General features: G+C 42.5%; 1 protein-coding gene across 1 annotated transcript in view; it reads left to right on the forward strand.

The window, feature by feature from the left end:
- Positions 1-228: 228 nt before the first annotated feature.
- Positions 229-14,930, forward strand: part of Dock8 (dedicator of cytokinesis 8) — a 198,337-nt gene continuing 183,635 nt past the window's right edge. The window contains exon 1 of the mRNA XM_005352086.3: positions 229-324. Within this exon, the coding sequence (XP_005352143.2) occupies positions 272-324 (53 nt within the window). The 5' untranslated portion in view covers positions 229-271. The remainder of the gene's footprint in view (positions 325-14,930) is intronic.

Below are 14,930 nucleotides of genomic sequence, written 5' to 3' on the forward strand. Positions count from 1 at the left end.
GGCGACTCGGAGCATCCGGATCGCAGTTCCGCGACCGTCCACGCCCTCGCCGAGCGCTCGGTGCGTGCCAGGCCGGGCGGCGCTGTGGGCGGCGGTGCAGGGCCCTCCCCCGGGAGCTGCGCCGCCAAGGTGAAAAGGCGGAAGTTTCCCGGCGCGGCTGACAGATGAGGCTGGCGGCGGGCGCGACGGGCGCTGCAGCAGCGGCTGTGCGTTCGGGTCCCGTCCCCCCGCATCCCCGACAGTCCCGAGGCCGGCGAGCCGTGCGCGCGCCATGGCCACGCTGCCGAGCGCCGAGCGCCGCGCCTTCGCGCTCAAGATCAACAGGTAAGACGAGTCCGCGGCGGGGCGCGCGGGGACTCAGCCGCGTCCTCGGTGTCCTCCGTCACCCGTGCCGCTTCACCGAGCAGCCTCTCGCGCCACCTCCCCAACCCCGCGTGGTTCGAGCGTCCTCGCCGGTCTGACAGGTGGCGGGACCGGAGAGCATAGTGCGCGCCGAGTGTGCCTGTGTGGTGCCGCGCGCCGGGACTTGTCTTACAAATTGCGCCTTCCTTCCAGGTTGGAAAAGGGGAGAGGAGCGAAGTGGCTGAAATCAGCTTTGCTTTGAAGCAGATCCGTCCGTCTGTGCCAGGGTTAGGGCTCTTTCAACCTCCCCTCCCTTTCTAGAAAGGATCTTGGCTCCTAATGACATCGCTGTTTTTATTCCTTGGTCCAAAGGGAACCAAAGTGGAAAAAGTGATTTTTAAAATTCTTCATTTAAATGAGCAAAAAGGGACGATCCGTAGCTGACATTTAAAGATCTATAGCACTCCAGCCACTTTATAATCGGAGTTGCCGAGACGACATCTCTATGTGTTGATTGCTCAGAGTTCTCAGTAGACTTGAGCAGCAGTGCTTCCTCCCCTGAAAACTGCTGACATGCATTCGGGGGCATTTTTGCCTTGACCTGGGAAATCTAGACTGCCTGGCTGAAAGATAACGTGGACCTCCACTGTGAAGGGCAGCCCTCTGGAGGATTGCCAGTTTGTTTTGTTTTTGTGTTTTTCGATTGAGCTTGTTGGGAAGTTGATCCACAGTAAATTCATCTCCGGACTGCTAGAGAGTGAAGCTTGAGCCACTGGGTATCACCATCCTTGAATAGTGCTCTGTTAAGGACGTCAGAGGGCCTATGGTGCTGTGCTGTGTAGTTGTGAGCAAACCATTTCTCTGATGTCACTATTTCTTCTGTCAAATTAGTTTAATTATTAATGTGGACTATATACAAATGTTGCAGGCTAAAGGGTGCTAGTCTAAAGCCATAAATCATATCAGATAGTCTTCCTGCGGGAACTTATTTTCTGAATCCGGGGTTTCATGGCTGTTGTGGGGTAGTAAGGGCTATGAATAGGAGTTTTTGGTGGATGTCATGGTGGTTTAGCTGCTTCTCCTTGTCCCTGTCCTGAGAAAGAAACAAGTCAGGAAGTAGGAACAAGGGCAGGAAGATGAGAGGATTCAGGTGGGGTGATACTGATCTAAAGCGAGTGACCTAGGCCTAAATTAACCCTGCAGGCAATCTTACAAGAAGTTATGGGGTTGGTGGAACCCAAGGGTTAAGAATAAAGGATTTGAGCCTGGCGGTGGTGGTGCACACCTTTAATCCCAGCACTCAGAGGCAGAGGCAGGCGGATCTCTATAAGTTCTGGGCCAGCCTGGCTCTACAAGAGCTAGTTCCAGGACAGGCTCCAAAGCTCCAGAGAAACTTGGTCTCAACAAAACAAAAACAAACAAAAGAATTAAGGACTTGAGCCAGATGTGGTGTTCTTGCCTATAATCCCAGCCCTCAGGAGGCTGAAGCAAGAAGATCACAAGTTGAATGCCAGTCTAGGCTTCATATAGAGATCTTGCAACAAACAAACAAACAACAAAACAAAAACAACCACCCAAACAAAACAGTGTTAGAAAAACCAAGAGCCAGGGTACAATCAAATTTGCTTACAAAGGGGCTGCTCATTGCAAACTAACTATATAACGTTGGGCGTACACATTTTAAATTTTTCTAAACTTTGACCCCTCCCCCTTCTCTCTGTCTCTCCAAGGTCTCACTTTGTAGCCCAAACTGGCTTTGAACTCCAAGAAGTTTTCCTGCTTCTGCTTCCCAATTGCTGGGGTTGAAAAAAAAGAGCCACATCTGGCTTTTGTATAAATGGGAATAATGCTGATTTCTGACCATAGACTCTCCCTCTTCTGTCTGTGAGGGGAATTGAGTGAAGAAGCAGAGAGGGGACAGAGTACTTATAATGCCTGGCTCAGAGTAAATGCTAAGTCACTGTTAGCTCCACGGTGTCGCTAGCTTTATCGGGGCATTGTCATCTTTAATGTCACCATTTCCGAGAGTCAAAGAAGAAAAATAAGGAACACTGAAGCTGGAGTATTTTCTAGACAGAGATCATTTAGTCGTGGGTATGGGGATGCTAATGCCCCCTGGAGCTTTCCTGGGGTTGACTTCTCTCACACATCCTATACTGTGCCGAGAACCTCAGACATACTCAATGGAACAGAATGTTTGTTCTAATCTGGCCAAGAAGTGCCCTCCCAGGAAAGTAAAATGTAAGATGTTTTCTAACCTTCCGGAGAGAAGATAAATTGCATTTTTCTGTTCCGTGAGTTTTCTTTGTACCCTTTATACCATTCTGTATATTGGGTGCAAGAATTATTCTAAGAGCTTGGCAGGGATAACTTAAAGAAGGGTGGATTAATAAGAATGTGCCTAGTGGTAATATAACATTAAAACCCACCACTTAAGGATCACACCCTGTGCTTCAAAACCTTAGGACACTCAAGTCATCTTGTACAGACGTGTTTAGCTTTGCCAACTTGACACGATCCAGAATCACCTGGGAAGCAGTCTAAAGGATGGCTCTCTCCATCGGTTTTGCCTGTGGGCATGGCTGGGTTAGATTCTCTATTGTTATTTGATGGAGGAAGACCTAGTTGGTGTGGGCAGTTCATTTCCTGGTTGCATTACAGTGAAGACAGCTGACTTGAGCAAGCCAGAGTGTGTCTATGCCCCTTTTGTGCTTGGTCGTGGGTATGACGAGCTGCTTGAGTTCCTGCCTTGACTTCCCCAAAATGATGGGCTGTGACCTGACATTGTGAACCAAGTAAACCCTTTCCTCCCCCTAAGCTGGTGATATTTTACCGTGGAGAGGGAAATGAAACGAGAATAGAGGGGGAAAGTAAAGCTGGAGATGTAGGTTGCACAAGGCCATGTCATTTCTTAAAGGCCCTGCTGTCAACCGTGGCCGTCAGGACTGCAGCTTGCTTAGGAGAGCACTCTTCGCTAAGTCTGCGCTGTTTTGATCCACGTGGTATGAGAATTCCCTTTAAAAGCAAAGAATTAACTTTTAGAAATCCTTTCAGTAACAGCGTTGACAATTCTGCTTCTGAGTAGTGCAAAGTATGTAAACAATGTGATGGTTTGTGGCGTGAAACATGGAAAAATATCTTTGACTTTACATGTGTCTATCAGTTTTTAGAAATAGGTCAAATTCCAAGAGTAAGATTGTGTTGAAATATGGCCATTAGGACTTTTAGTACAAGTTCCTATTTTCACCTTTTTTATTTTACGGTGATACTGCGTATTTGTCAGGTTCTTTGTCACTGTTCTTTGTGTCGATGAGATCCTGCAATTTTGACATACTAAAAATTATAACTGCAAGGAGCTCGGCTCTGTGCCTCAGCTTCACCAAGGCATGAGCCGTCTCTTAGTCTGTGAAAAATGCTCCCCACTGCGTTCAAATTTCTGTGGCTTCCTGCAAACAGCATTGCCCAGCGCAGGGCCAGGGCCAAAGCCAGAGGAAGTTGAGAAGGCTGCCAGCAGCTGTCTCCCCATGGTTGTCTGGCTCTCTCATGCTCTCACAAGCCTAGATTCAAGTGCTGGAAACCTGGAGGTAGGGCGTGCTGGGGAGCGTCCCGTGTGGCCGTAGCCCTTGTTGTATATGATGTTGTATATTGTTGTGTCGACTGCCACATTTCTCCAGAGCCTGTAGCTTAGAGCCATAGAGCACAGAACTCCCACTGAATTGTTCAGAGTGGCAAGAGTAAAGTTAACTTCCTGGTGAACAATACGCATTTGTCGTGAGTTTAGTTTTTCCCTGACTGTCATGCAGAAGAGAGACAAGATCTGCATTAGGTAGTCACAATCATGTTGTGTTTGGGGTTTTAGGAACTGGAACTGCTGTACTGAATGTATCATCGTCCTTTAGGGAGCATTCCCTTGTTAACGACCTCTTTGATTACTGGAATTTTCTGCTTTTGTAGGTGCCGGAAATCATTAGTAAGACTGTGAAGATTCATTAAACAATACCTTGGTTTCTTTATCCTTTTATGCAGTGTTGGGTATTAATCCTAGTGCCTTATGCATGCTAGGTGAGTGTTTTACCACCAACCATTATCCCTTATCACTTGTTTCTTTCAAACACAGAATAGATGCAGAACTTGATCAGATGCTAAAGTAAAATTAGAACTTTGGATAAAGAAAGAAAATATATAAAATGTTGGGGGGTTATTAGTAACCTTCTGGACACCCAGGATTGAACGAAATAGAAGATATGACTTTTATAGTTCTTACTGTATTAGTTAATTTCTGTTGCTGTGATAAAATACCATGACCAAAAGCAACTTACAAAGGAAGAATTTGATTTGGCTTATGGTTCCAGAAAGAGAGTCCATAGTGGAGGTGGGGGTGGGGCAGCATGGCTGCAAGCTACCAGAGCAGGAAGCCAAGAGGTTGCATCCTCTGCTGCAAACACGAAGCAGAAACAGCAAACTGGAAGCGGGACAAGGTTTAAACTTTCAAAGCATGCTTCTTCTGTCAAGTTTACACCCCTTTCCCCGAACAGATCTGCCAGCAAGGGATCAAGTTCAAAGGCCTATGCTCGTGGGGAACAGTTCTCATTCAAACGACCACACTTACTATGTGGCGGATACGGACCTAAATGTTTCTATCATAACTCACCCACTTCTATGAATTAGGAACAATTACTTTCTTCATTTACAAATGGGGAAAGAGAACTCAGACAAGTTATGTAAATTCCCATCTCCCACTGCTGATTGAGGTCAGAGCTGGGATTTGTATTCAGTCTGTCTCCAGTATCCTGCCCTCCTACTCACCACTCCATGATGTGTCTTGGGTTTGTTTTAAAATAAAGAAGTAACAATATTTACTATTTACTCAGTATCGTGTCAGACAGCCAGAATTCCAGCACTGGTGAGGGAGACGCTCGCTAGCTGCCACCCCTGATGAGGAGCTGGCGGCTGCTGATAGCTACTGGAGCAGGGGAGAATCATTCTTATTTGAAGGACCAGTGGGAAGCCCCACACCCATGTCCACGTGAGCAGCACTAATTGGACTTAGTGTGACTGCAAAAGAAAAAAAGATGTGAAGTTGGGAGGGGGACATGTTGAGAGACTATAAAGGGAGTTGGAGGAGGGAAAAGGGTGGATGTGATCATATTTTATTGTATGCATGTATGAAATCTCACAAATAAAATTATAGTAAAGAAATGATAACAGTTGAAAATGTTTATTATTGATTTGGTTTGATAAAGAAGTACACATATTGAGGTATTATACTATACTCAATAAATAAGTAGTTATTATTTGTAAATAAAAATGAAAATAAAACAATAAAAAGTTTTAAATTTTCTTAAAAAGAGAAAGACATGCCAGTCAGATGGCCTAGCTGACAAAAACCCTTGTCTGACCACCTAGAGACCTGCCCTTGATGGAAAGACAGAACTGATTCTCCGAGATTGTCCTCTGATCTTTACATATTCACCATACACCATGCACCCACATCCATACACACACAGCATGTATGCATGATAATAATATCATACCAGTCATTAGGATAATTTTCTGGAAGATAAAACCAGGTGCCATAAAAGAATAAAGTTACGTAAAGGTTTCATTCAAGAACAACCCCAAGGTACCAACCTGTAATTCAAACTACTTAGAAGGCTGAGGCAGAGGAGTTACAGGATCAAATACAGACTCTGAAACTTAGACCTGGTCTCAGAATGTAAAAAGAGGGCTAGGGGTATGGCTCAGTGGCAGGACACTTGTCCAGCATGTACCAAGTCCAGTACTGAAGGAGAGAGGAAGAGAGAAAGAAAGAAAGAAAGAAAGAAAGAAAGAAAGAAAGAAAGAAAGAAAGAAAGGAAGGAAGGAAGAACGGAAGGAAGAAAGAAAGAGAAAGAGAACAAAAAAGAAGAGATGGGGACACGGCTCAGTGATCAGGGTCTTGCTGTGCAAGCCTGGTGACTTGTGTTTGATGTCTAGAAGCCACATGGAGGTGGAAGAAAGGACTGACCCTATAATGTTGTCCTCTGGTGGTCACGCCTACACCCGTTCACTCACACACACATATATACACAATAAGAATCAATAAAATAAAGTTTAAAGAAAACAACCACTTGGGGCTAGAGAGACACCTCAGTGGTGAAAAGCAAATACCTGTCTAGCGGAGGACCCTTCACATACGTTTGTGAGGCACTATTCACAGCCTTGAGGGCCCATGGAGTGGAAACACAGCATCATATGGCTCCTCATGGAGAGGGAGATCTCAGAGACCAGGCTCCTGTCTCAGCTCTCCTCACAGAGCTAGAGAGGGTATGGGATGACATCACGAACACACAAGGGCATGAAAAGGTTCTCCTTGTTGGAGAATTCTTAAGAAATAGGGCCACTTGGGTCCTTTCAGTGGCAAACAATTAGATACTTAATATTTTTGTGCAGTTTTATTGATGGTGAAAGCAACAGAAATGTGCTATTTCTGATCCTATAAGCATCCAAGCTTAGTATTATTGGTCAGATTGCTATATAGGCCAGGTTGGCCTCAAACTCATGATGATCCTTACGCTTCATCCACCCAAGTGTTTAGATTAAAAGCATATACCACTAGACCCAATTGAGGTTCATTATTGCAAATAGCATGCATGCATTCATGCTCAGACCCAAATGCAATAAAAGCAACTCCATGAAGTAATTACCCTGAGAGAGCAGAAAGGAGAACAAACTGCAAGCAGAGCAGAAGACACTGTGTGTGTTGTGTGTGTGTGTGTGTTGTGTGTGTGTTGTGTGTGTGTTGTGTGTGTGTTGTGTGTGTGTGTGTGTGTGTGTGTGTATGAAGATCAGAGGACAACTTTTGGGAGTTGTTTCTTGTAGCGTATTATTTTAAGATGTGTTACTTTCATTTATGCTGTGGAATATTTGTTTAATGATACAAAGACGTGTTGCATTTTTTTATGTTGTATTTGTTTAACTCTGTGAAGCTGCATTACTTTGCCTGCCTAAAATACCTGACTGGTTTAATAAAGAGCCGAATGGCCAATAGCTAGGCAGGGGAGAGATAGGTAATGCTGCCAGGCAGAGAGGTTCTCATCTGCCTCCTTACTAAGGCAGGGTGTCCCTTATTTCTGCCAGAGTGTACTCGAGGCTAGCTGGTTTTAATAACTTCTCCTGTCTCCCCCTCCCACATCACCACAGAGAGTGCTGGAATTACAGATGTGCATTGCTGCATCTGGCTTTCTCCTTGGGTGGCAGGCATTTTACTGAACACAGATTATCAGGCTTGTACAAGCACATGCTTTTGCCTGCTGAGCCATCTCCCTAACCCACATTCCCCCATTCCCTTGTAGAATTTTAAAAAAACATCTAAAGCAGAATCACAGTAAAAGGAAAACAGCAAAGTGTAGTAGCCAAAAGGAAAAAAAGATACCCACATTTCAACCACGCATAAATTAATGGTTCTTAACAGTTGGATACACTTCTTCCTAATTTTTACAAAACCCAAATCATCTTGTGCATGCTACATTATAATCTTTAAGTTTAATATGTGTAGGGACTGGAGAGATGGCTCAGTGGTTAAGAGCATTGCCTGCTCCTCCAAAGGTCCTGAGTTCAATTCCCAGCAACCACATGGTGGCTCACAACCATCTGTAAAGAGGTCTGGTGCCCTCTTCCGGCCTGCAGGCATACACACAGACACAATATTGTATACATAATAAATAAATATTAAAAAAAAATACGTGTAAAGAACTCTCCATATCAATTATTGTAGGCCTATATTATAAATAATGTACGTGTGTTATGATTTACTGAAATAGCTATTATTGGGCATTAAGATAATTTTCATTTTTTGCAAAATAGTGGAGAGTTTGATGGAACAGTCTAAAGCATATTCCCTGCGCTTCTGCAAATACCTCCATATACATTTCTAGTAGTAGAATTGCTTGCTTTAAAAAAAAAAACAAGTTTGTTTTTTATGTAAATGTATGCATGTGTGCAGTATATGTCAGTCTGTGTGCCCATATATTCATGCAGAAGTCAGAAGGACATTGCGTATACTCTTGGTTTTTGGTTAGGCTGGCTGTCGAGAGCTGGGGTTACAGGATCATGTGATCATGCCAAGCTTTTTATGTGGGTGATGGCATCCAAACTCAGGTCTTCCTGACCTTACCCACTGAGCGGTCCCCCAGCTTTAGCTCTTGACATAGAAAATGCTTCTTTTCCTGCCTTCAGCCCACCCTGCCTCCAGCCAAGGGTTTATCATTCTTTTAAGTGTTTCTTTGTTAGTTTTGACTCCTTGCCTGAATGTTTCCAACCTCCTGTTCAGTTGCTCTCCTGGATCACTGAGTAACCTCTGCAGTAACTTTTGTTAGTTTGTTTTTAGAGATTAAACACAGTGGTACATTGCTCCCTTTTGCTTAAAGTGTAACCCAAGATGCTGGCCACTAACTTGACCTTTTTTCCTTCCTTCCACCGTACTCCTAGGACTCCTAGGATAACTAGGTGAATGATGTAGCTAGCAGGCTAGTCTGACAACTTCTTTATTGGTTTTGCTACAAACGATAATTACCAGGCCTTGAATTGTAGATAGTATTTTTGTTTTTGTTTTAAGGTCTTTTTTCTTTTGGTTGTTGTTGTTGTTGTTGTTGTTGTTTTACTTTGCTTTACATCAGCACCCCCTTTGACTGCATAAATGCCAAGCACTTTAAATAAAATATGTTTTCCTGGGATAAGAGGATAGGGAATGTTGAGATTTTTTTTCATGCTTTTTGTGTCCCTTTTCTGGAAGACTTAGAAAAAATAAAAATAAACAACAAAACCAAACAAACAAAAACTCTTTTTTTTTTTTTTTAATTTGATTTTTGAGACAGGATTTCTCTGTGCAGCTTTGGAAACTGTCCTGGAACTCACTCTGAAGACCAGACTGGCCTTTAGCTCACAGAGATCCGCCTGCTTCTACCTCCCTAGTGCTGGGACTGAAGGTGTGCACCCTCACTGCCTGGCTACTTACAAACCTCTTAAAGCTTCCTGGCTTCCTCTTCCATTGTTCTCTCACAATAAAGGCCAAAACTTAACAAAGCCAAACTACAACTAGATGAAGAAATGCAGAACAGAAATCAACCACAACCTCTTCCTTCATCTCTCTCTCTCTTTCTCTCTCTCTTTTTGCTTTTGCATGCTTGTGTGTATAACCATACACACGTGTGTGTTCACATGTGTGGAGGTACATGTGTGTGTATGTGTGTGTGAGGAGCATGTAGGTGTGTGTTGACATCAGATGACAACCTTCCTCTGTTTCTTTTTCTCAGTGTCTTAAAGGTCTCTCACTGAACTCTGAACTTGCCATTTTGGCTGACCTGGCTAGCTACCTTGCTTTAGAGAGTGAATCCATGTCTCTGCCGTCCACACATTGGCATTATGGGAAGGCCTCAGTACCTACCTAGCCACTACCTGGGTTCTGGCTGTCTGAATCCCCCTTCTCACCCTTTCACGGCAACTCACTGAGCCATCTTCCCAGACCCCCTTTTCCATTCCCGTCCATTCTCCCCTCCTCTCTCTCTGTATTTTACATTTATATCTCTATTTTTTTTTGTGCCTTGTGCATATGTGTGTGGGTACTCTAGTGCCATGGCACATGTGTGGAGATCACCATTTGGGTTCTGGGGAGTCACCAAGTTGTCAGACGTGCCAGCAAAGGCTTTTGCCAGCTGAGCCATCTTTCTCTTATCTCTTGATTTACAAAAGAAAATTAGGCTCTCGTTGAAGACCAAGGGTTCCCCTAGCAGAACGCTTTCTGCCAGGGGCCCCTTGGTCACATGGTCTAAGGCTTCTTTTATACTTCCTATCCTCCATTCCAATCTCTCTAGACTGACTCTTAGCTTCACTACAGTCTGCCTGCCAGAGCCTTTCCCCCCACCTACCGTCCACTCCATAGGGATGCTCTCTCGGTGCAAAACTTGGACCCCTAGCTCTTCCTTGCTGTCCCTTTCAGTCCCGCCTAGCCCATTTCTATTCATTCAGTTGCTGACTGACCTGCAGAAGCGCTCTCTTCTACCAGGCAACACTAACCAAAGAACAGAACACCATTCCAACATAGATACGGCCAGATATGTACACCAAAACCACCTCAGACATCATAACTCCAGATGCCTAGAGCCCAACCAAAAACACAAACACGAACAGCCCAGACAACATGCCTCCTCCAGAAGCCAGTGATCCCACTGCAATAAGCCCTGAGAAGTACAACCTAGCCAAAGCACAAGGCAAGGGCTTCAAAGTAGCAATTTTGAATGTGCAAGAAACTTAAAGAGGGTGTGAACAAATGCCTTAATGAAGACTGTGAAAAACACAAACAGTTGTTCAAGAGATGTGTTATAAGACATGGAAGTGAGAATTTCAGGTCTTGAGGACAGCGCAGAAGAAAGGGATACCACAGTCAGAGAAAAATGTTAGATCTAAAAATACTCCAGGCACAAACCAGCCGGGAAACCTGGGACAAATCTACAATTAATAAATGTAGAGGAAGAAGAAGCCTGGGTCAATGGCACAGTAAATACTTTTAACAAAATCATGGAAGAAAATTTCCCTAATCTAAAGAAGGAGGTACCCATCAAGGTACAAGTGTGCAGAACACCAGATAGACAGGACCAGGAAAGAAATTCCCCACAATGCATAATAAACCAAATACTAAATGTTTAGAACAAAGAGGATAGGTAAAGCTACAAGGGAAAAAGACCAATTAACATATAAAGGCTGCCGTATTAGAATAACACCTGACTTCTCAATGGAGACTCTAAAAACCAGCAGGGCTTGGATGGATGTTCTACAAGCTCTAAGAGATCACAGATGGCAGCGCAGACTGACATACCCAGCAAAACAGTCAGTCATAATAGAAGGAGAGAGAGAAAAAAATACCATGATACAATCCAAATTTAAGCAATTTCTACCAATCCAGCTCTATAGAAAGCACTTAGAAGGAAAACTTTAGCTTGAGAGGTTAACCACATTCAAGAAAACACAGAAATAAGTAACCTCAGACAAAAAAATAAAAAGGAGGGACCCACACCATGGCAGCAAAATAACAGGAAAAAGTCAAAGCTGCTCCTTCTTAACTCTCAGTATTAATGTTCCCAATTTCCCAGTAAAAAGACACAAACAACAGACTGGATTAGAAAACAGGATTCATCTTTTGCTGCATCTAAGAAACACACTGTACCTGTACTTATCTCAGGGTAAGAGGATGGGAAATATTCTAAGAAAATGGACCCATGAAGCAAGCATGTATAGCTATTCTAATATCTGGTAACACAGACCAAGTAAAAACTAATCAGAAGAACTAGGGAAGGCCACTACATACTCATCAAAGGAGAAATCTACCAAGAGGATTTTGCACCAACATAAAGACACCCAACTTCACAAAAGACATAGTACCACAGCTAAAATCACATATTGACCCTCACACAGTGATAATGGATGACTTCAGTACCCAGCTCTTCTGACAGACAGGTCATCCAGGCAGACACTAAACAGAAATACTGGAGTTTAAGAATGTCACCAATCAAATGGACCTAGCAGATAATATATAGAACATCTCACACAAGCACAAAGAACATACTTTCTTCTCAGCAGCTCGTGGAACTTTCTCAAAATTTGATTGCATACTTGGACACAAATATAAGTTTCTTATATTCAACAAATATAAGAAAATTGAAATAGCATCCTATAGCCTGTTTGACCAGCACAGATTGAGGCTGGATATTAACAAAACAGAAATAGTAGAAAATAGACAAACTTGTGAAAACCAAATGGCAGATTCACTACTGAGTGAAAAATGGAAATCAAGAAGGAAATTAAAACTTTTTTTAAAGAGTTGAATAACTGAAGAAAGAAATTGAAGAAGGCACTAGAAGATGGAAAGATCTCCCATGCTCATGGTATGGTTAATATAAAACAGCCATCTACCAAAAGCTGATTCTATGCAATCTGCATCAAAAGTACAAGATAGTTTTTCACAGAAACTGAAAACAACAGAAAAACAATTTTCAACTTCATATGGAAACACACACAAAAAAACCAAGATAGCGAAAATAATCCTGAACAAATTAAGAACTGCTGGAGATATTACCTCCTAGATTTCAAATTGTATTACAGAGATGCCATAAAAACAGCATGATGTTGCATAAACACAGATACGTTGATCAGTGGAATCAAATGGAAGACCCAGACAAAAGTCCATAAACATGCTGACACCTGATTTTTTGACAAAGAAGCCAAAAGTACACACTGGAGAAAAAAAATACAGCATCCTCAACAAATGTTGCAGGTCGTGAAGCTGAAAAGCTTCTACACAACAAAGGACATCATCATTAGGGCAGGGTGGAGAGACGAAGAAAGATCTTTACCAATTATACAGCTGATAGAGGGCTAGAATCTAGAATACATAAAGAACCAAAAAAAAGTCAAACAAAAACAAAGCAAAACAAAAAAAGGCAAATAAATGACTCAATTAAAAATTGGATTCAAAACTAAGCAGAGTTCTCAAAAGAGGAAATAAAAATGACTGAGAAATACAGAAATGTTCAACACCTTAGCCATCAGAAAAATGTAAATTATAACTATTTTGAAATCTACCTTACATCAGTCAGAATGGCCAAGATCAATAAAATAAATAACAGCAGATGCTGGGAAGAATTGGGTAAGGAGAACACTTATTCATTGTACAAACTTATGCAACCATTATGGAAATCAATGTGGTGTTTCCCCAGGAAGCTAGAAATCAGTCTACTTCAAGATCCAATAAACCACTCTAGGGCTTATACCCAAAGAACTCCACATTCTGCTGCAAAGAGACTTGTTCATCCATGTTCATTGCAGCTCTATTCACAATAGGCAGAAACTGGAGACAGCATAGATATCCATCGGTTGATGAATGGATAATGAAAATGTGGTACATTTATACAATGAACTATTAGTCGGCAGTTAAAAATGAAATTTGTAGGTAAATGGATGGAGCTAGGAAAAAAAAACTATCCTGAGTAAGGTGACCCAGACCCCAAAGGACAAATATTGTATGTTTTCTTTTACATGCAGATGTTATCTTTAAACTGTCGGATAACCTTAGAGGTTAAGTGCCTAGCAAGGGACTAGCTGGGAGAAGGAGATCTCCTAAGGAAAGGAGAGGAGGCTGTATTGTTATGGAGAGACAACTTAGAATCTAGAACAGAAGGATTAAGTCAGGAGGGAGATGGGAGAGGAAGGTAAAGGATATGGGGAGGGACAGGTAACACTAGAAGCCATTTCAAAAACCACATAGAAACCTACTATTTTAGAAGCTTCCTAAAATATATACATATATGAAAGAGATTTGAATGGAGTCATCAAATAATAGGAGAAACAATTCGACATTTTATGCCACCAAGTAAAATCTCCAGTGCCAGGAATGGGTTACATCTTTTTGAGTTGTTGGTCACAGAGGTTCCACGGAAAACCTCAAACGTCATATCCTATCGCCAAGGCCATGGGTTGTTCTCCACAACTTGATGTTAAGGCTGTTTTGCTGGAGAACACTTACTTGTTACCAGACACAAAAACGTTGGGCTTCTGCCTAACAAGAAGCTTCATCCCTGCTGACTAGTGTTCATGGTGCGGAAAGCTACTCAGCGCACTACTGGAGGAGAAAGGTAACATCAATATTTCCCAGCTATAAATCCTATGACCTACTATGGTGTCCTGCGTGCAAGATATACTGGCCTAATAATGGCCTGAATCTTATGGGAGTAACACACCATTTATTTTTTTTAAATTGGGTTTAGGAAATTAGGAATTTCTTAATTTAGGAATTCCAAATAGGAAAGTTAGATTCATGGAAACTCCTTTTCCATGTAATGGAACCTATGCTCGACACTACTAAGAATCTGAGACTAGGTAAGAACCTGAGACTAGATAAGCGGCCAAGAACCTGAGACTAGATAAATCACGGGTCTAGGGGAAAACCTACTACTATTATTCTGCTAAAGGAACATAGCAATAATGTGACTCCTAATGATGTATTTCTATACCCATACAACAGTGTCTCACTAACCCCACATCATATATGGGAATTAGTACAGCAACCTTTAACTGGACAATGTATAGAGGGGGAGAGACTTTGGAACACTAGTACTAAACAGAGTATCTTCATTAAACCCCTCCTCTCAAGGATCCAAGAGAAATAGGAGGCAGTAAAATTTAGGAGCCAAAATTTCTCAAAATTTGAGATATCTTCAAATAAACAGTGTTTTCCAGACACAAGGAGCAGGTGCACATAAGCACATCCAGAGATTGTGAGAACATGTGTAAGACCTGCACAGGATCAAACTAGATGGGGTCTTAGCACTGAGAGGGGAAAGTGGGCATGGGCTCTCACCCCTATCCAGGAAGATATCTGCAAGTGATACCTGCAGGCAGAGAGAAAATCAGTTTTCTCCAGTGGAGTCTCATTAGGTTTATAAGCTACATATCAGGGCAGAGCCCATGCCCAGGGGTAGTTGGCTAACATAAATGCAATCAGTGGTATTTTTGTAGACATTTTGTTTCATTCTGCTTTGTTTTGACTTTTTTTTTTT

This window comes from Microtus ochrogaster, chromosome 8 (genome assembly GCF_000317375.1).
Source record: "Microtus ochrogaster isolate Prairie Vole_2 chromosome 8, MicOch1.0, whole genome shotgun sequence".
NCBI lineage: Eukaryota > Metazoa > Chordata > Mammalia > Rodentia > Cricetidae > Microtus > Microtus ochrogaster.